Source organism: Pan troglodytes, chromosome 19 (genome assembly GCF_028858775.2).
Source record: "Pan troglodytes isolate AG18354 chromosome 19, NHGRI_mPanTro3-v2.0_pri, whole genome shotgun sequence".
NCBI classification, from domain to species: domain Eukaryota; kingdom Metazoa; phylum Chordata; class Mammalia; order Primates; family Hominidae; genus Pan; species Pan troglodytes.
In genome coordinates, this window is record NC_072417.2 from 75,183,416 (window position 1) to 75,204,145 (window position 20,730).

General features: G+C 39.4%; 1 protein-coding gene across 3 annotated transcripts in view; it reads right to left on the minus strand.

Moving 5' to 3' along the window:
- Positions 1-20,730, minus strand: part of MED13 (mediator complex subunit 13) — a 121,715-nt gene that overhangs the window by 87,048 nt on the left and 13,937 nt on the right. For 2 of the 3 annotated variants that reach the window (XM_016932681.4, XM_001138050.8), the window contains exons 4-6: positions 4,295-4,440; positions 2,621-2,818; positions 280-474 (exon numbers count right to left, since the gene is read on the minus strand). In XM_016932681.4, the coding sequence (XP_016788170.2) occupies positions 280-474; positions 2,621-2,818; positions 4,295-4,440 (539 nt within the window). The remainder of the gene's footprint in view (positions 1-279; positions 475-2,620; positions 2,819-4,294; positions 4,441-20,730) is intronic. The other variant, XM_063799123.1, reaches the window with a different exon arrangement.

Here is a 20,730-nt window from a genome sequence, read left to right on the forward strand (position 1 = left end):
CTGGGAAACACACTGAGTACACAGGAGTGATGGGACATCATGTCTGTAGGTTGTTCTCAAATGGTTCAGAAAAAGACCAATGATAATGAATGTACATCATACAGACAGGGTGATGGAGTAAATAATAACAGTTTGGAAATCTGGCTAAGGAAATTACTTGTACTACACTTGTAAATTCTCAAGAAGTTTGAAACTATTTCAAAATAAATTATTTCTTAAGTACTTACTGTACACAAAATAACAAATTACCAGAGCTGATGAGACAAATTACTGCTATACCTGTTTGGACTTCCTCAGGAGACGTAGGTGGTGTAAGCGTAACCGAAGACATAGCAGGATCTCTTGTGGAAGCAGGCACTTGGTGGACACCCAAGCAAGAAGATGAACAGTGAGTGGATCCCACAGGGCTAGGAGTAGGAATGTCTGACTGAGGGACTAGAACAAAGCATGCTGGGTAGATCATTCGGACACCAGCTGAAAGGAAAAAAATGGGACAGGAAAACCAATTACCTTTGTGACTAGTGAATTAGTTTCACTCAAAAGTACTATAATGGAAAAGTAGGTATCACATTTATACAAATAAAAATACATTTTTATAAATATAAGCTTCTTTGGCATAAGTTTTTCTTTTCTTTTTTTTTTTCTCTTTTTTAGAAGAAACCACAATAAACCACAATAAGCTGTCAGTGGTGGTTATCTTTGCTGAGAGAGATTTGGAAAAAGGCAGCTTTCCTTTTTTTAGATTTCTAGAAATGTGTTTTTTAAATCTTTATTTGCATTTCTGACCAACTTAATGTGTATTACTTTTTCAATTTTATTTTTTAAGTTTAACAAAGGTAATCTGGACACTAGAATTACGAACCATTTTCTACTTACTTTTCTATATGCCTCTATTTTAAAAGCCTAAAAAATGTGTGTTTTTTCTGTTTTTGTCACAACTGCTCTGGTAGTAATGGTTTTATTAAAAGTGAGCACTGGTAATCTTTTTCTTAAAAAAAAAAAACAGACAAACAACAACAAAAAAAAACAGGCCAGGAGTGGTAGCTCACACCTGTAATCCTAGCACTTTGGGAGGCCGAGGCAGGTGGGTCATTTGAAGTCAGGAGTTCAAGAGCAACCTGGCCAACATGGCTAAACCCCATCTCTACTAAAAATACAAAATTTAGCTGGGCGTGGTGGCAGGCACCTGTAATCCCAGCTACTCGGGAGGGTGAGGCAGGAGAACTGCTTGAGCCCAGGAGGTGGAGGTTGCAGTGAGCAGAGATCACGCCATTGCACTCCAGCCTGAGCAGCGACAGAGCGAGATTCCGTCTCAGGGAAAAAAAAAAAAAAAGATGAAATAAGGTGATCTTCACGTCTAACATTACCATTAGATTCCCTTAAATACAATATGGTAGATTCTAATTCCAATTATCTGCTAAATTATACTTTCTCCATGCCTCCTCTCATGCCTCTCTGAGGTAGAGTATATGTCTTCACTCCATTGTCAGGCTGTGTGACTTGCTCTGGAATGTAAGCATGTGATATAAGCCACATCCTAACAGAAGCTTTAAATGTGCCTGCAGGGTCAGTGCAGCTTCTCTCACTTCTGTCTTCTGCTATGAGATTAACATGTCCCAGATGTGGGTACTTTGTTAACCTGGGTCCCTGAATGAGAGGACATAGAGAATACGGCCAATCTGAAAAAATCTGACCCTTTTAGGCTGGGCACGGTGGCTCACGCCAGTAATCCCAGCACTCTGGGAGGCCAAGGTAGGTGGATCACTTGAGGTCAAGAATTTGAGACCAGCCTGGCCAACATGGCAAAACCCCATCTCCACTAGCATTACAAAAATTAGGTGGGCATGGTGGCATGCGCCTGTAATCCCAGCTACTCTCAAGACTGAGGCAGGAGAATCGCTTGAACCTGGGAGGCGGAGGAGGTTGCAGTGAGCCAAGATCGCGCCATTGCACTCCAGCCTGGGCAACAGAGCGAGACTCCACCTCAAAAAAATAAAAATAAATTAAATAAATAATAAAAAAATATAAAAAAATCTGACCCTTTTGGCAGGCAGAGCATGCCAAAGTCATAAATTCTTTAGTTACATTTTCTGTCTCTTAAGTTATTGGAAGTGGTAGTTTTACCAAATGTTAAAACATCATACAACACAGGTTGTCAACTTTTCAGCCTCCAAATATTAATTCATTCACAATTAACTGTCCCATCCTAAGCATGCTTCCCTCTAGACAGAATATATTTCCCTGCCCCAATGACTTTGGCTTGGCCATTTAACTAGCTTTGTCTAATGCAATGTGAGCAGATGTAACATACACCATATCCCAGCAGAAGCTCTGAGTACACTTACATGGTTAGGTTCAGTCCCTATTATTCTTCTGTTCTCATAAGAACAGCATGTCCTAGCTACTGGGATATTCATTTAACCTAGGTTACAGAATGAGCAGATACATGGAGCCAAACCAGCTAAGACGCAGCCCTTAAGTAATGTGGGCAGGAAATTAAGGAATAAATCTTTGGTGTTGAAAGCCACTGAGTTATTAGACTTGTTTGTTATTCAGCAAAATATAACTAACACATACAATCATGCGTTTTCCCCTTAGGAATAATACTCAGGATCCATACCAACAAGAACTTCTACTGCAGCTAAAGAATCATCTTCCCAATCCATATCTTCCTGTTTTTCTTCAGACATCTCCTTCAAGCAACATGAGATAGGATAGAACTGTTTCCATTCACCAATTAATTTTTTTGTAGCTGAATCAGACATCTTGAATGCCTGTCCTGTGAGAGTGCCATTTAGTCCAAATGGGCATAAGATAACTAGAAACCCAAAGCAGACATCAAATAAGTAACAAAAGACTGTTTTACCAAATAAGAACACAGTGAAAAATGTGGCAAATAATCGTGCAATTATAAAAAAGGAAACCAGTAATAACCATTCCAGAGAAAAATCAACTTATTATACTTTGTTACTGTGAAGATAAAGTATGACACTGAGTTTATTATACAAACTGTTAAAAATTTGTCTGCCCAGGCTGGGCATAGTGGTTCACGCCTGTAATCCCAGCATTTTGGGAGGCTGAGGCGGGTGGATCACCTGAGGTCAGGAGTTCAAGACCAGCCTGGTCAACATGGCGAAACCCTGTCTCTAATAAAATACAAAAAAAATTAGCTGGGTGTGGTTGCACACGCCTGCAATCCCAGCTACTCGGGAGGCTGAGGCTGGAGAACTGCTTGAACCCGGGAGGCAGAGGCTGCAGTGAGCCAAGATGGCACCACTGCACTCTAGCCTGGGCAACAGAGGGAGACTTCATCTCAAAAAAAAAAAAAAAAAAAAAATTGTCTGCCCAAACTCTTAAGATTTTTAACAGAAGCTGGGAATATTTGTGTATCCTTCAATTTACTTTGACTCCCACTAAGAAAAAGCATTCTAAGAAAAAGCAATCTGAGGAAAAACAATATAGATATATAAATCTAAATATTTATAATGTACTGCCATGTAAACTTTAAAAAGCAAATATTAGGTTTAAAGTTAAAATAAGAACACATTGCCAAGCCTTAAAGGCAATTCAGCAATCTTATAAAATATTTCTTCAAGAATTCAACTTTTTTCATAGTATAAATAGTATCAAAAGTCCCTTTGTAGCTATGTTACACATGGCTCTGGCTGGACATGGTGGCTCACTCACACCTATAATCCCAGCACTTTGGGAGGCCGAGGCAGGTGGACCACTTGAGGTCAGGTGTTCAAGACCAGCCTGGCCAACACGATGAAACCCAGTTCTACTAAAAAAATACAAAAATTGGCCAGGCGTGGTGGAACGCGCCTGTAATCCCAGCTACTCAGGAGGCTGAGGTAGGAGAATTGCTTGAATCCGGGAGGTGGAGGTTGCAGTGAACCAAGATCATGCCACTGCACACCAGCCTGGGCGACAGAGCGAAACTCCGTCTCAAAAAAACAAAAACAAAAACAAACAAACAAAATATGGCTTATATGACCTGACATACAAGATAACCTTGAAAACATTAACACATATAAATCCAATATGCTATCTAAAAGAACACTTTAAACTACTTCACCATTCACGGTCAAGAATTTTTTGGTAATACCTGTATTTAAAAATTTATTTCACTGACTTAACACTGTAATGGGGAAGGAAAAAGTAAATGACATCAAAATCATCATTAGGCTAAAGATCAGGGGGAATTCCATCAATCCCCCAAATGTAAAATTATGAAGTCAAATAAGGATCTTTCAATAAAAGATCAAATACCTAACATAATAAAATAATCTACCTTGAAATGGGCTATTAGACTGTTGAGCAAGGGTGATATGCTCTTCACTGAGAAGGTATACAGGTTGATGTTGGTTAATTTCCACACTGGTACAAACATTGCTGTCTCCATGCAAGAAAAAGGTGAAGGAGCAGGACAAGTGTTCACTAAAAAAGAAGAAAAAGTTATATCTTAGTGATGACTAGTGGCCAAAAATGTTAACTTGCTTTTATTAGGAAGTATGCAAAAATGCATACTGTATTTTGCCCAAAAATTCTACTTCATCAGAAGGAAAAAAATCATGGATATGAGCAAAGACTTAGCTATAAGAAATGTTCTTTACAACACTGTTTATAGTAGGAAAGGCTGCAAATACAGGAACCAGTTAAACGAGTTAGGTACATTCACACATAGAATTATTATATAGCCACAAAAATAAGTTAAAATAGAAGAGTAGGTTTATTGGAAAGGGATAGGCTACCAAAATAGTAGGGTCAATTTTTTTTTTCTTTTTCTTTTTTAAAGAAAGAGAGAGGGTCTCAGTATGTTGCCCAGGCTGGCTTGTAACTCCTGGGCTCAAGGGATCCTCTGACCTCAGCCTCCAAAGCAGCTGGGACTACAGATGTGGGCCACTGTACCCAGCAATTTTTTTTTTTTTAAGAAAAAAAAAAGTTTTATTTGGATAAAGAAAATAAAGGCGGACAACAGAATTAACAGTGACTTAATTTTTATTTTTGCCTATTTTCCCCTCTATATAAGAAACTAAATATAAATGTTTTCTCACTTTATTAATTAATTGGACTAATCATTTAATGCAATCCCCTCCCAACCAAAAACATTATTTTAAAGCAATAATGGGTCTTACAGTTGAAGGCATCCTAGAATCAAGAATATATGCAAAACAGTACACCTTAATGAAATTCAGGTATGGCTGGGTATACAGGTTGGAAAATAAAAGTTCCCAAGGACATCAGAGGTATCCTCAAGATACAATTTAGAAGGATCAAGTTGCGCAGAAGAGGATAAGAGTGTACACTAAGAAAATAAACTCTTCTTATTCCTTCTCCACACATTTAAGAATTCATCCTTAAAAGTTTTTTAAACTATGATGATTAATCAACTCAAAACCTGTTTTATATATGTATAAGCCCTCTTGAATTTCTTCTGGATAAGCAGAACATAGTGAATTAAAATTAAATTATAGTAAAAGTAATGCTAGAGTTAACAGAAGTGGGAAAATAGATGGTAGAAAAGAGGCAAAAAGCAATACAGAGCTAAGAATTTCTATATCTTATACATATGGAGTCAATACAAAATGTCTAAACTTGATAGAACAAGAAATAGAAATTTAAGCATGTTATTCAAGTTACAAATGTAACTGACAGAGGCTAGTCTGAAGGTAGTGAGTTACCTCAGTTGACTGTTCAGTTAGTTGCAGATCAAACTCCTTGTTCTACTCTTTCCCCTCTTTCCACTACTGCATATGTGACTAGTCTAAAAAATGCTTTTAATCGAAATAAATTTTTTTTAGGCCAGGCACAGTGGCTCACATCTGTAATCCCAGCACTTGGAAGGCAGGCAGATCACTTAAGGCCAAGAGTTCAAGACCAGCATGGCCAACATGGTGAAACCTCCATCTCCCTAAAAATACAAAAAATTAGCCAGGCGCAGTGGCAGGTGCCTGTAATCCCAGCTACTTGGGAGGCTGAGGCATGCGAATCGCTTGAATCCACGATGTGGAGGCTGCAGTGAGCCAAGATCACACCACTGCATTACAGCATGGGCGACAGAGTAAGACTGTCTCAAAAAATATATAAGTAAATAAAAATAAAATAAAATAAAAATTAATGTAACTGACAGAAAAACTAAAAATAATATAACTAAAATAAAAAACAAACAAAAACCTTATCATTCTTGTTAAGAAAGCAGTGACAATGGCTGGGAGTGGTGGCTCATGCCTGTAATCCCAGCACTTTGGGAGGCTGAGGTAAGTGGATCACCTGAGGTCAGGAGTTTGAGACCAGCCTGGCCAACTTGGCAAAACCCCATCTCTACTAAAAATACAAAAATTAGCCAGGGGTACAGTGGTGTGCGCCTGTAATCCCAGCTACTCAGGAGGCTGAGGCATGAGAATCGCTTGAACCCAGGAGACGCAGGTTGCAGTGAGCCAAGATCACACCACTGCACTCCAGCCTGGGTGACAGAGCAAGACTCCATCTCAAAAAAAAAAAAAAAAAAAAAAAGACAAAGAGGCCTGTAATCCCAGCACTTCGGGAGGGCAAGGCAGGCGGATCGTTTGAGCCCAGCAATTTGAGACCAGCCTGGCCAACAAGGTGAAATTCTGTTTCTACTAAAAATACAAAAATTAGCTGGGTGTGGTGGCACACACCTGTAATCCCAGTTACTAAGGAGGCTGAGGCAGGAGAATCACTTGAACCCAGGGAGGCAGAGATTGCAGTGGGTTGAGATCTTGCCACTGCACTTCAGCCTGGGCAACAGAGTGAGACTTCATCTCAAAAAAAAAAAAAAAAAAAAAAAGACAAAACGGCTAGGAGACCTGAATTTTATAACCTCTTATCTACTGTTCCTTTAATCAGTGGAGTATAGTTCTTAAAAACACAGCTTTCAACTGTTTCATTTCATACATGAAATATTAAATAAGAGAATTTAAAAACAGCCAGTCACGCCTGTTATCTCAGCACTTGGGAGGCTGAGGCAAGAGGAGTTGGGCTTGAGCCCAGGAGTTTGGGACCAGCCTAGGCAGCATAAGACCCCATCTCCACAAAAAAATTAAAAATTAGCTAGGTGGGGTGGTGCATGCCTGTGGTCCCAGCTACTCGAGAGGCTGAGGCTGAGGTAGAAGGAACATCTGAGCCTGAGAGGTTGAGGGTGCAGTGAGCTATGATGACACCACTGCCCTCCAGTCTCCAAACAAAAAAAGATATTTAAAATGGATTTTTCTCATGACAAAGCATTTTAAAAGATTTTAAAAATTATTTTAAAAGCATTTTTAACATTTTAAAAATCTATTTTCCTGAAAATATTATAATATGGGAAATGTTTAAATATACATTAATTTGATCTATCTTAAATATTATTTAGGAAAATAAGTTTACTCTAGTATGTATAAAATCATAAAAGTCATCTTTCAAGTTCCCTAACAGTCTTTCCAATGAGCACTTACCCACTTCATTTTTTAATTTTATGGTTTAGAGACAGGTTCTCACTGGAGTGCAGTGATACAATCGTAGCTTGCTGCAGCCTCAAACTACTGGACTCAAGAAATCCTCCCATCTCACCCTCTTGAGTAGCTGGGACTACAGGTGTGCGCTACCACACCCAGCTAATTTTTTTTTTTCCCCTAGGGATGGCAGGGGCGGGGGCTCACTATGTTGCCCAGGCTGGCCTCAAACTCCTGGCCTCAAGCAATCCCTCCACCTTGGCCTCCCAAAGTGCTGAGATTACAAGCATAAGCTAACCTCATCTGGCCCCATTTTATCTTTTAAATAAGAAAATAAAATTTGGCTTCTTGATATAAAGGGATAAATTGGTCTCCAAGGAGTCTTTGTAGCAATCCAGTATTCCAAAGTACAAAACATGTAACCAATGGTCTCAGCTCCCACTGTTTATCTGCCACTACCCTATTTACTAACAACACTCAATCCCAGCAGTCTATGATCAAAGAATCACTACCTCCTATACTGCTAGCATATAATCCCAATATACAATAGTCTGATCTTACTGTAACATCCAATGGTTTAAAATAAACCAAGTTTGTATGTGATACTGGAGGGAAACAATATTCTAAATATGTGATACAAGTTTCTTGCTCTGTTGCCCAAGATGGAGTGCAGTGGTGCGACCTTGGCTCACTGCAGCCTCCACTTCCCAGGTTAAAGCGATTCTTCTTCCTCTGCCTCCTGAGTAGCTGGGATTACAGGCACCCATGACCATGCCCAGCTAATTTTTGTATTTTTAGTAGAGACAGGGTTTTACCATGTTGGCCAGGCTGGTCTCAAACTCCTGACCTCAAGTGATCTGCCCACCTCGGCCTCCCAAAGTGCTATAATTACAGGCATGAACCACCGCACCCAGGCAAGATTTTTTTTTTTTTTTTTTGAGACAGTTTCACTCTTGTCACCAAGGCTGGAGTGCAATGGCGTGATCTTGGCTCACTGCAAACTCCGCCTCCCGGGTTCAAGCAATTCTCTTGCCTCAGCCTCCCAAGTAGCTGGGATGACAGGCGCCTGCCACTGCGTCCGGCTAGTTTTTTTGTATTCTTTTAGTAGAGACAGGGTTTTGCCATGTATTGGCCAGACTGGTCTTGAACGCCTAACCTCAGGTGATCCGCCCACCTTGGCATACCAAAGTGCTGGGATTACAGGCGTGAGCCACTGTGCCGGCCTGAAATTTTTTTTAAGAGATGGCAGTCTCCCTATGTTACCCAGGATGGAGTGCAGTGGCTATTCACAGGCACAGTCGCGGAGCACTACAGCCTCAAACTCCCAACCTCAAGTGATCCTCCTGCCGCAGCCTCTTAAGTAGCTGGAACTACAGGTGTGCACTCACACCCAAATCTCTGAAATCCTTATATTAAAGGCAATATTCTAGTCAGAGAATATTATAAAACAATTAGAAAATACTAACATAGTAAATTCAGACTTGCTTTTTTTCCAAGGAGAAATGTTATTAAATCATCCCATCAAACATTTTTGGTATTTAACACTCAGAAAAGTGAGTTAAAACAAAAACATGTCACCACAATAACAATTCAAAGTATTATTAGTTACTATAAAGGATTGCAGAGAATATTGTTGCTCTCCATGAGCTCACACTACAATATCTAAAACAAAAAGTTAAGAATGAGGCAGAATTTTATAAATGAAACCTGAACAATCTTCCATCGTGGAAAAAAAAGTTCCTCAAATTAAGTACTGAAATTAATCGAAAGATTATTTCTAAAACAGAAAATGAAGACGTGCTTATAGATTAAAGCTGGCTGCTCTAACAGCAACAATTCCATATGTATCCTAGATTAGGCAGTGCCACATCAAACCTATTTCTAGCATTTGTATTAAGCAGCTACAGAAAAATGATATCCCATTTGCCAGTAGAGAATCCGAGGCACAAAGAAGTTAAATGGCTTGTGTTAAAATCATAATACTAGTAAAGAGAATGCTGACTTCAAACTCTAAACACCCTATCAAACCAATTAAAAAAATGGGCAAAAGACTTCAAAAGTCGTTTCTCCAAAAATGATATACAAATGGCCGATAAACACATAACATGCTCAACACATCACTAATCATTAGGGAAATGCAAACCAAAAACACAATAAGATACCACCTCACACCCATAAAAATAGCTTTAAAAAAAACAGGAAATAACAAGTGTTGATGAGGATGTGGAGAAAATGGCAATCCTCTGCATTGCCTTTGGGAATGTAAAATAGTGTAGCCACTATGGAAAGCAGTATGGAAATTCCTCCAAAAATTGTACTTCAAATTACCATATGATCCAGCAATTCCACTTCTGGGTAGACACCCAAAGGAACTTAAAGCAGGGACTTGATGAGAGATGTGCAGACCAATGTTCATAGCAGCATTATTCACAATAGCCAAAAGGTGAAAACAACCCAAATACCATTTACAGATTAATACATAAACAAAATGTAGTATATACATACAACGGAATACTATTCAGCCTTAAAAATAAGGGGAATTCTATCACATGCTTCATAAATGAATCTTGAAGATTTTATGCTTACTGAAATAACCCAGACAAAAAAGGACAAATACTACGATTCCACTCATATGAGGTACCTGCAACAGTCAAGTTTCTAGACAGACAAAGTAGAATGGTGGTTATCTGAAGCAGAAGAAAAGAAAAGAAAAATTGAAGAGCTGCCACTCTTTTATGAGTACACATTCAGTTTGGGATGATGAAAAAGTTCTGCAGATAGATAGTGGTGATGGTTAACAATGTGAATGTACTTAATGCCACTGAACTGTACACTGAAAAATTATTAAGTTTTGTTACGTACATTTTACCACAATAAAAAGAAACTGTAGTCATCTTTTTTTTTTTCCTTTGAGACAGGGCCTTGCTCTGTCACTCAGGCTGGAGTGCAGTGGCATGATCAGAATTCACTGCAGCTTCCACCTCCTGAGCTCAAGCGATTTTCCTGCCTCAGCCAACGAAGTTAGGTGGGACTACAGGTGTGAGCCACTATGTCCAGATAATTTTTAAAATTTATTTTTTGTAGAGATGAGGTCTCACTATGTTGTCCAGGCTGGTCTTGAACTCCTGAGCTTAAGCAATCCTCCTGTCTTGGCCTCCCAAAGTGCAGGGATTACAAGCATGAGCCACTGTGCCCAGCCTCCCCTAGCCATCTTAATTCTGAGATTATTTTTATTCCATGAATTCAAAAGTTTCCAAACTTGTCTTACATTAGGATCTTCTAAAATTTCCAAAGCCCAGATTACAGTCCCAGGTTAAGACACAGGCATCAATAATTTTTTGTAAGCTCTCCAGGTGATTCCCACATCCAGACAAGTTTGGGAATCATTAATCTGTATTTCTACAGCCTTCAGAGTAACTTTCAAATTTTTAAATTTACAGGTATAATACCAGTATCAGGTATTATTAACATAGCTCCATGAACAAAAGATCTATACTAAAATCCAGAAGTTAACATCTTACCTGTGAATCCTGTACGTATTTCTGCTCACTCAGTGAACATATTACTTACATTATACAGTAAATAATACTTAGAAAGTGGCCAGGCACGGGGGCTGATGCCTGTAATCCCAGCACTTTGGGAGGCCAAGGCGGGTGGATCATGAGGTCAAGAGATCAAGACCATCCTGGCTAACACGGTGAAACCCCGACTCTACTAAAAACATAAAAATTAGCTGGGCATGGTGGCACACGCCTGTAGTCCCAGCTACTCGGGAGGCTGAGGCAGAAGAATCACTTGAACCTGGGAGGCGGCAGTTGCAGTGAGCCGAGATTGCGCCACTGCACTCCAGCCTGGTGACAGAGCAAGGCTCCATCTCAAAAAAAAACAAAAAACAAAAAAACAAACCACAAAACTTAGCAACAACATTATTCTGGTTTACCACTTCAAGTGTTCTGCAAAATGCTGCTTTTTATTGTTGTTTTTAAGTATTATGGTTTTTACTATTTCCTATAACTTAAAAAAAATACATGTGTAGGAGATATATCGGTCTACAGGGGTCCATAATCTACCTCATATTTTTCATGCCTAAAATGCAGCTCCAACACTTGATAGCTGTATGAACTTGGACAGATTTGTAAGAGTCTACAGTAAGAATTATAGAAAGAAATTACGGTAAGAAAGGCTGGGCATGGTGGCTCACACCTGTAATCCCAGTACTTTGAGAGGCTGAGGCTGGAGGATCACTTGAGGCTAGGAGTTAGAGACCAGCCTGGTCAACATGGCCAGCAGAGAAACCCCATCTCTACCTAAATTACAAAACTTAGTCAGGTGTGGTGGTGCACTCCTAAGTCCTGAGTATTTGGGAGGCTGAGGCAGGAGAATTGTTTGAGCCCAGGAGGCAGAGGTTGGAGTGAGTCAAGATTACACCACTGTACTCTGGCCTAGGAGACAAAGCAAGACCCTGTCTCCAAAAAAAAAAAAAAAAAAAGAAAGAAAGAAAGAAAAATTATTGTAAGAAAACCTCAACAAGGAGGAAAAATAGGAGAAAGAAAAGTCTTAGCATTTAATTTTTCTCATAAACGTTCTAGAAAGCATGAAAATGTAGAAAATTGACCATGCAAATTCTAGTGACATCATCATTTAAGATTTCAGAAATGATACATAATAATCTTGATGACAGACATTAAGGACAAAACATTATAGACAGGCTACAGGGAAAACAATAAAAAGGCACATCCAGTCTGCTGAAGTAACTACACCTAATTTAGCAGAGAGTTCATACCCTGACTGATACAAGGTACGGGATTCTTCTTGCCTTTGAGATTCTAAAGCATACTCACAATTTAGCATACAATTCCAGAAGGGTTCACTGACCACCAGAGAAGGTACCTTTCACCAATAAGCACTACCAAGTTCAACTGGGCTTAAACTCCTAGAACTGTGTTGTAAATACAATAGCCAATACACACATATAACTATTGGTGACTTAAAATGTGGCCAATCCAAACTGAGATATACTCTAAGCACAGCACACACACCTAATTTCAAAAGCAGTACAAAAAGTAAACTATTTCATTAACACCTTCTGCGTAATTATATGCTGAAATGATATTATTTTGGACTTACTGAATTAAAAAATATATTACAATTAATTTTGCCTATACATTTAGGCTTTTTTAAAACTTTTTAAATGTGCCTAGTAGAAAATTTTAAATTACCTATGTGGCTCACATTATACTTCTACTGGACAGTACATTAGATGACAGGAAGAGAGGAAATGAGTCCATAAAAAACCTAACAGCAATAGCTCCTAGCTTCTCTAGAAATTTGCCTTTTCGGAGACAGTGAGAAACCTAACCAAAGGACATCCTAACGCTACTAATGGTTAATAATACATTTTCAGGGGAGACTTACATCTCATGGTGCCTATTTTTAATCAGTTTTGGAGAGCACGAGATAATGTAAAAGCCATACATATGGCAGAAAATAAACACAGCTTTATGGGTGAAATTTAAAGCATATTCTTTCATTTACTTCCTTAAAAAAAAAATCGATGAATTTCTTTATTGAAGCACCAAAAGTACTGTTTTAATTATAAATATAAAGGTTCTTGTGTAAGCAATACCACCCCAAAAAAATAACTTTCTGCAATGATGAAAATGTTCTAGATCTACACTGCCCAATACAATGGCCATTAACAATAGCCATCCTTTCCTTCCTGTGAACTTTTACTGCTTTATCCCACAAAATCAAAAATTTATCACTCTCTATGGACAAAGTTTTTTACTACTAATTCCAGGGCTCTAATTATTCTAATACAAAGGCTTAGAACATATTGAACCAAATATTTAATCCTATTTTATGTTATATCCAGCAAGGATTTATTATATCCTATATGTACATGTCTATATGTATACACAGAATGTAATATAGACATACAAACACACACATATAACATGTAATACTCTATATTGCCTTTTTTGAGATGGAGTTTCACTCTTGTCACCCAGGCTGGAGTGCAGTGGCACGATCTCTGCTCACTGCAACCTCCACCTCCCGGGTTAAGTGATTCTCCTGCCTCAGCCTCCCAAGTAGCTGGAATTACAGGCACATGCCACCATACCTGGCTCATTTTTGTACTTTTAGTAGAGACAGGGTTTCACCATGTTGGCCAGGCTAGTCTCAAACTCCTGACCTCAAGTGATCTGCCTGCCTTGGCCTCCCAAAGTGCTGGGATTACAGGCATGAGCCACCACATCTGGCCTATATTGCCTTTTAAAATTGGAATTAAAGATAACTATTTTACATAGAGCAAATATATCAAAAAAGATTTAACAACATATTTTTTCCATAGAAATCAATTATATATAGTTGAGGGAATGGGGTAAGATTAAAGTATATATTAAAATCAAACATGTTCCCTATTAACTATTTCCCTCCTATACACAATCTCATCTGCCACTTAACAAAACCTCCTATGTCACCATATACGTAAGATACTGAACTAGCTGTCTAAAAAAAGAATTCTTTACTAGTATGTTTCTATTCTTTATATCCTCCTAGAAGCATTTAAAACTTTTGCTAAATACACAAACTTTACTGCACACTCAGCTAAATGGCTACAACAGACTCAACATGACAAAAAGCTTAACCAAACACAATCTTAAGAAAGTTCTTGGCCAGGCGTGGTTGGTGTGCACCTGTAGTCCCAGCTACTCTGGAGGCTGAGGTGGGAGAACCAATTAGGCCCAGAAGTTTGTGGCTGCAATGAGTTATGATTGCGCTACTGCCATCCATCTTGGGCACAGAGCAAGACCCTGTCTCTATTTTAAAAAAAAAAAGTCCTTATTCAAGATAATCTTTTTCAAATGCACTCTCAAACACGGCAAGTTCAGAATATCTTTTATAGAAGAGACTAAAACCTACATTAAGTCAGTGGTACTTACTACAACCCATTTGCTTGTGGGCTCACTAGAAAACTCAATGCCTGTCATGTGATCCAGTCCCCAGCAATGTAGGAAAACACCTAAACTATTCAAGAAAACACTGGTCATCATTCTTTAAACCAATTATCTGAAGACTGGTTTGTTCCTGTGGTTACTCTTACACTTGCGGGATTCTTTACAGGTAACCTAGCTGTATCCCTAGAATTTGATTCTATTTCCTCCCTTTCAGTCCCTAAAGACTGTTAAACAGACAACTACATGTAGATCCAGATTATCAGAAAATGAGATTTTTTTCTTTAAAAATTTTAAAGAAAGGAAAAAGAAGATAAAAAGGTAAGGAATATTATTTTCTCCTTTGTTCAGGTCAAAGTAGTTTCACATCATAAATTTTCTTTCTTTACAACTCTTGTTCTTTTTTCAGAATACTTATACCAAAAGTGAATTGATTAGTCAACAAAAACAGTCTATATAATACTTATGTTTCAGAATGGTCTAGAAATGCATTAATTTATAATCAATCTTTATCTACCTTCCCTATATCATTCCACTGAATTCAACAGAAAAGAAGTCCGAAATAATAACTTAAAGATAGACTTAGCTGCTTGATTTTTGTCCTACTTGCTTTTCCAAAGAAGGAAAAAGGGTAAGAAAGTTCCTGTAAAAAAGAGATTTGAGGAGCAGCATTTATCTTTCCAGAATAAAGTCAGTTATTATACCACAACTATGGTTCAAGAGTAACTCGAAAGAGCATATACTATTTCTGGTAACACTTCACTAATAAAATACAATCTTAATTTAGTTCCCCTCCTAAATGGGTCAGCCCATGGAAAAACACTAGTGCTCAATTACATGGTTAAATAACAAGCAGCATCTGTTGGATTCATGAAAATATCCAATTAAAAGTTGTATTTTTGGCCAGGTACACTGGCTCATGCCTGTAATCCTAGCACTTTGCGAGGCCAAAGAAGGTGGGTAGCTTGAGCTCAGTTCAAGACCAGCCTAGGCAACATGGTGACATCTTGTCTCTACAAAATCTACAAAAATTAACCAGCCTTGGTAGCATGCACCTGTGGTCCCAGCTACATGGGAGGCTGAGGTGTGAGGACTACTTGAGCCTGGCAGGTTGGGCTGCAATGAGCCATGATTGTGCCACTGCACTCCAGCCTGGGTGACAAAATAAGAGACCTTATCTCAAAAAAAAAAAAAAAGTTATATTTTCAATTTTTTTTTTAAGACAGGGTCTTGCTCTGTTGCCCAGGCTGGAATACAACAGCACAATCCTAACTCACTGCAGCCTCAATCTTCTGGGCTCAAGTGATCCTCCCACCTCAGTCTTCAGAGTAGCTGAAGTCCCACTTCAGAGTGTGTGCCACTGTGCCCAGCTTTTTTTTTTTTTTTTTTTTTTTAAAAGAGACGGGGGTCTGCAGCCATAAAAAAAGAATGAGTTCGGCTGGGCATGGTGGCTCACGCCTGTAATCCCAGGACTTTGGGAGGCCGACATGGGCGGATTACCTGAGGTCAGGAGTTCGAGACCAGTCTGGCTAACATGGTAAAACCCCGTCTCTACTAAAAATACAAAAATTAGCCGGGCGTGGTGGTGGGTGCCTATAATCCCAGCTACTTGGGAGGCTAAGGCAGGAGAATTGCTTGAATCCAGGAGGTGGAGGTTGCAGTGAGCTGAAATCATGCCACTGTACTCCACCCTGGGCGATAGAGCAAGACTTCATCTCAAAAACAAAAAGAATGAGTTTATGTCCTTTGCAGGGACATGGATGAAGCTGGAAACCATCATCCTCAGCAAACTAACACAAGAACAGAAAACCAAACACCGCATGTTCTCACTCAAAAGTGGGAGTTGAACAGTGAGAACACATGGACACAGGGAGGGGAACATCACAGACTGGGGCCTGTTAGGGGATAGGGAGCATGGGGAGGGAGAGCATAAGGACAAATACCTAATGCATATGGGGCTTAAAACCCAGATGACGGGCTGATAGGTGCAGCAAACCACCATGGCACTTATGTATCTATTAACAAACCTGCACGTTCTGCACATGTACTGCAGAACTTAAAGTAAAAATAAACAAACAAATAAATAAATAAAATAAGATCATTAAAAAAGAGAGAGAAAGAGAGAGAGAGATGGGGGTCTAGCTATGTTTCCCAGGCTGCTCTCAAACTCCTGGTCTCAAGCCATCCTCCCACCTCGGCCCCTTAGTGGTGGATTACAGGTGTGAGCCTATATTTTCAATTATCAATAGCCTTTTAAGAGTTTTTCATAAAGAAAGCCGGGTGCAGTGGTTAAACTTACAAAGTTATAAACTGAGTCAAACCACAGAATCCCAGAAAGGCTCAGAAGTTGAAGGTACTGGTATATATACATATATACATATACATATATCCCTGAAGGTGGACGTATAGGTGTAACTGAAAAGAGAAGGGGCTGGACACAGTGGCTCACACCTGTAATCCCAGCACTTTGGGAGGCTGAGGTGGGCAGAACACTTGAGGCCAGGAGATCAAGACCAGCCTAGCCAACATGGCGAAACCCCGTCTCCTTAAAAATACAAAAATTAGCCAGTCGTGGTGGCTAGTGTCTGTGGTCCCAGCTACTTGGGAGGCTGAGGCATGAGAACCGCTTGAACCTGGGAGGTGGAGGCTGAAGTGAGCCAAGATTGCACCACTGTACTCCAGCCTGACAGAGTGAGACTGTTTCAAAAAAAAAAAAGGAAAGAAAAAGAAAGCAGAAGGAATGAAAGTTCAAAGATATTAGAGCCTCTCCACTTTCTTCCAGATCAGTGAAAAACTTAAGAGGTCCACTCTTTGAAATGGTTGAAACAGAGGGACTCAGAATTAGAGATATTCAGATACAGCTGAGATGATGTATTTAAAAGATTAAGTGAAAATTTAACCACCATATAAGTGAGCCCCACCTCCAAACCTCCTTTCCCCAATAGGTTCACTAAACACTGGCAGCCCAGCTTATACCCTCTAGTCAGAGTACTGAAAGTCTCCTCTGGGAAAACTACTTAAGCAGGTGACAGAGCGTACAAATACTGGCAGTTGGGTGACAGGCACCCAATAAAAACAGTCAAGTCCCCAGATCATTCACTCTAGTAAAGCCTGCAATGTCATAAGCTACTCACATACACAGAACCTCCAGTTAGCATTTTAGTACCCAGAAGTCTAAGAGGGTTGCTAATCAAAGATTCTATACCCAGTCAAAACTATCAATTATAAGGATAGAAAAGAAAGAAACTTAAGAGCCTGCGATTCTGTGGTTTGACTCAGAATTCCAACACGGAGGATCTCAAAAGTATCACCATCCTTGCACTCTCAGGAAACTACTCTCAGGTTGGGCACCACCATAACAGTAAATAAGACAAAAAAAAAAAAAGGAGAAATGAGAAATGAGGGATCCAACAAGAAGGGAAAAGCAAAGAGAATCCCCAAGATGACTACTGTGAAACAGGACTACAGAACTACTAATCCAAATCGGAAAAGAAGAATGAAGGGTAACAACAGGGATATTAATTAACAAGAGGGGAAAAAAGAGGAAACTAATAAGATTATACAAAGTCCTTGAAGGTAGGGAGAAGTGATTTATACTTCTAATAGATAGTCTACTGATGAACTACCAACAGGTACACAGATCAGGAGTCAGCAAACTACAAAAAGTCAGCTAGAAAATATTTCAGGCTAAGTATTTTCAGCTTTGCAAGCCATCTGTCTCTATCATAACTATTTAACTCTGCTCTAGTGTGAAAGCAGGCATAAAACAATCTATCAATGAATGAGCATGGCTGTGTTACAACAAAACTTTATTTACAAAAAAAGTGGCAGAGTACAGGCAGGTGTTTACTAACTCGTAACATTAATAATTAAGTGAAAAAAAGGGATAATCATTAACACCTGGGAAAACAAAACGATGTACAAGAAATGAAATGTGAAGGCTGGGCGCCGTGGCTCACGCCTGTAATCCCAGCACTTTGGGAGGCCGAGGTGGGCGGATCACAAGGTCAGGAGATCGAGACCATCCTGGCTACATGGTGAAACCCCATCTCTACTAAAAATACAAAAAATTAGCTGGGCGTGGTGGCGGGCACCTGTAGTCCCAGCTACTCGGGAGGCTGAGGCAGGAGAATGGCGTGAACCAGGGAAGCAGAGCTTGCAGTGAGCTGAGATCTCGCCACTGCACTCCAGCCTGGGTGACAGAGTGAGGCTCTGTCTCAAAAAAAAAAAAAAAGAAAAAAAAAGAATGAAATGAAATGTGTTTCAATATACTATGGCTCAGTTACAAATAATATTTATAAAATTATAAGAGTATAAACAAATATTGTTTTTACCAAAACTTATAACTATATTGGCAAGATAAGGAAAGGGAGAGGAAGCCAGGTGCAGCGGCTGATGCCTGTAATCCCAGCACTTTGGGAGGTCAAGGTGAGTGGATCACTTGAGGTCAGGAGTTCAAGACCAGCCTAGCCAACATGGCGAAACCTGTCTCTACTAAAAACACAAAAATTAGCTGGGTATGATGGCGGACGCCTGTAATCCCAGCTACTCAGGAGGCTGAGGCAGGAGAATCACTTGAACCCGGGAGGCAGAGGTTGCAGTGAGCCGAGATCATACCATTGCGCTCCAGCCTGGGCAACAAGAGTGAAACTCCGTATCAGGAAAAAAAAAAAAAAAAAAAAGGAAAAGGAGAGGGAAAAGAAGTGTGTGCAAAAGTGCCAATATCTAAGTGTTGAGTCGGGGGAAGTAAGATAGCTAACCTCTCAATAGAAAGTCAATAGAATTTCAATGGTAGGCTGTTGTGACCAAAAAAAAAAAAAAGTCCACTAGATTAATCCTAAATGATAACTCAAGAATACGCACGTTATGTCTTTCAAAATTTTTAAACAGGTAACTTAAAAGAAACAGAAGAATTAAAAAGGGCTGCTTCTGAGGAGCAAATCTATTCATTGGGGCTCAGGATTGCAGCCTTTCATTTTAAATCTTGGTAATCTGTTTGACTTCTTAAAACTGCATAAATCTATATGCCTGGCTGGGAGCAGTGGCTCACGCCTGTAATCCCAGCACTTTGGGAGGCCGAGGCGGGTGGCTTGCCTGAGCTCAGGAGTTCAAGACCAGCCTGGGCAACATGGCAAAACCCCGTTTCTACTAAAAATACACAAAATTAGCCAGGTGTGGTGGCACACGCCTATAATCCCAGCTACTTGGGAGACTGAGGCAGGAAAATCACTTGAACCTGGGAAGCAGAGGTTGCAGTGAGCTGAGATTGCACCACTGCACTCCAGCCTGGGCAACAGAGTGAGACTTTGTCTCAAAATAAATAAATAAATGTATATGGCAGATATTGTTAACTGCCTACCCAATATCCATTTCCACTTCTTTGATCTTTGGTATCTATCTAATATCTATCAGCCCTTTCTTCTTACTAACAAAAACTTCATTTGTTCAGAGCAGCTGTTTCCAAATAAAAGATATTTGTTTCTCTTAGTATGGCCAAAGATATGTCAACTAAAGTTTCCAGAAAATAATTTACTTTCTGACTCAGGTGCCACACCTTCTTACTTCCTCCCTTCCTTTCTCTTCCTGCCTGGAATCCACTGTGAGGTCTGGAGGTGCAACACACGGGAGGACCATGAAGATGTAAAGATGGCACAGAGAAAACTCTGGGGAACTTTGAATCCTTGATGACATTATTGAACAGCTATACCAGTACTAAACTATCTACCTCCATACTCCTTGCTACTGAGAAAAATCAATCCCTACATAAGCCAAGTAGTTAATGTTTTTCTGTCATTTCCAGCTGAATGCATTCTGAACTTACACAAGTATTTTGTTAACAATAAAGGTTTACGTTAATTTTCAAAGAGGAAAAAAAATGAAAGCACCTTTATTTATCCAGGCTTATCTACTCATCCAGTCTTACTAAAACTAAAAAGTTTGAAAAAACAAACAAACAAACAAAAACTCCAGGTGCACATGAAAAAAGATGTGCATATATGACATCAAAGACCTCAAAATGATTACAATCTCAACCAAATGTTCACTTCACATCCTCTCACATCTTTCAGGAAAAATTAGTAAGTTCCCTTTAATTTTCTCTTCCCCACATCCCAACTTCCTTGCCACCGGTTCATCTCTCTTGAAGTCTCACTAACTCAATGACTGCTGGGAACTTAAATCTTTTGAGAGACTATGCCTTATATTATCTAAATCACGGAGAAGCGAGTAACCTGAAGGTTTTAATTGCATAGGAGAAGGAGGTATCTATCATAAGTCTTCTGTGCCTCTATCTGCAACTAGTCTAATAAGTAGTGTCA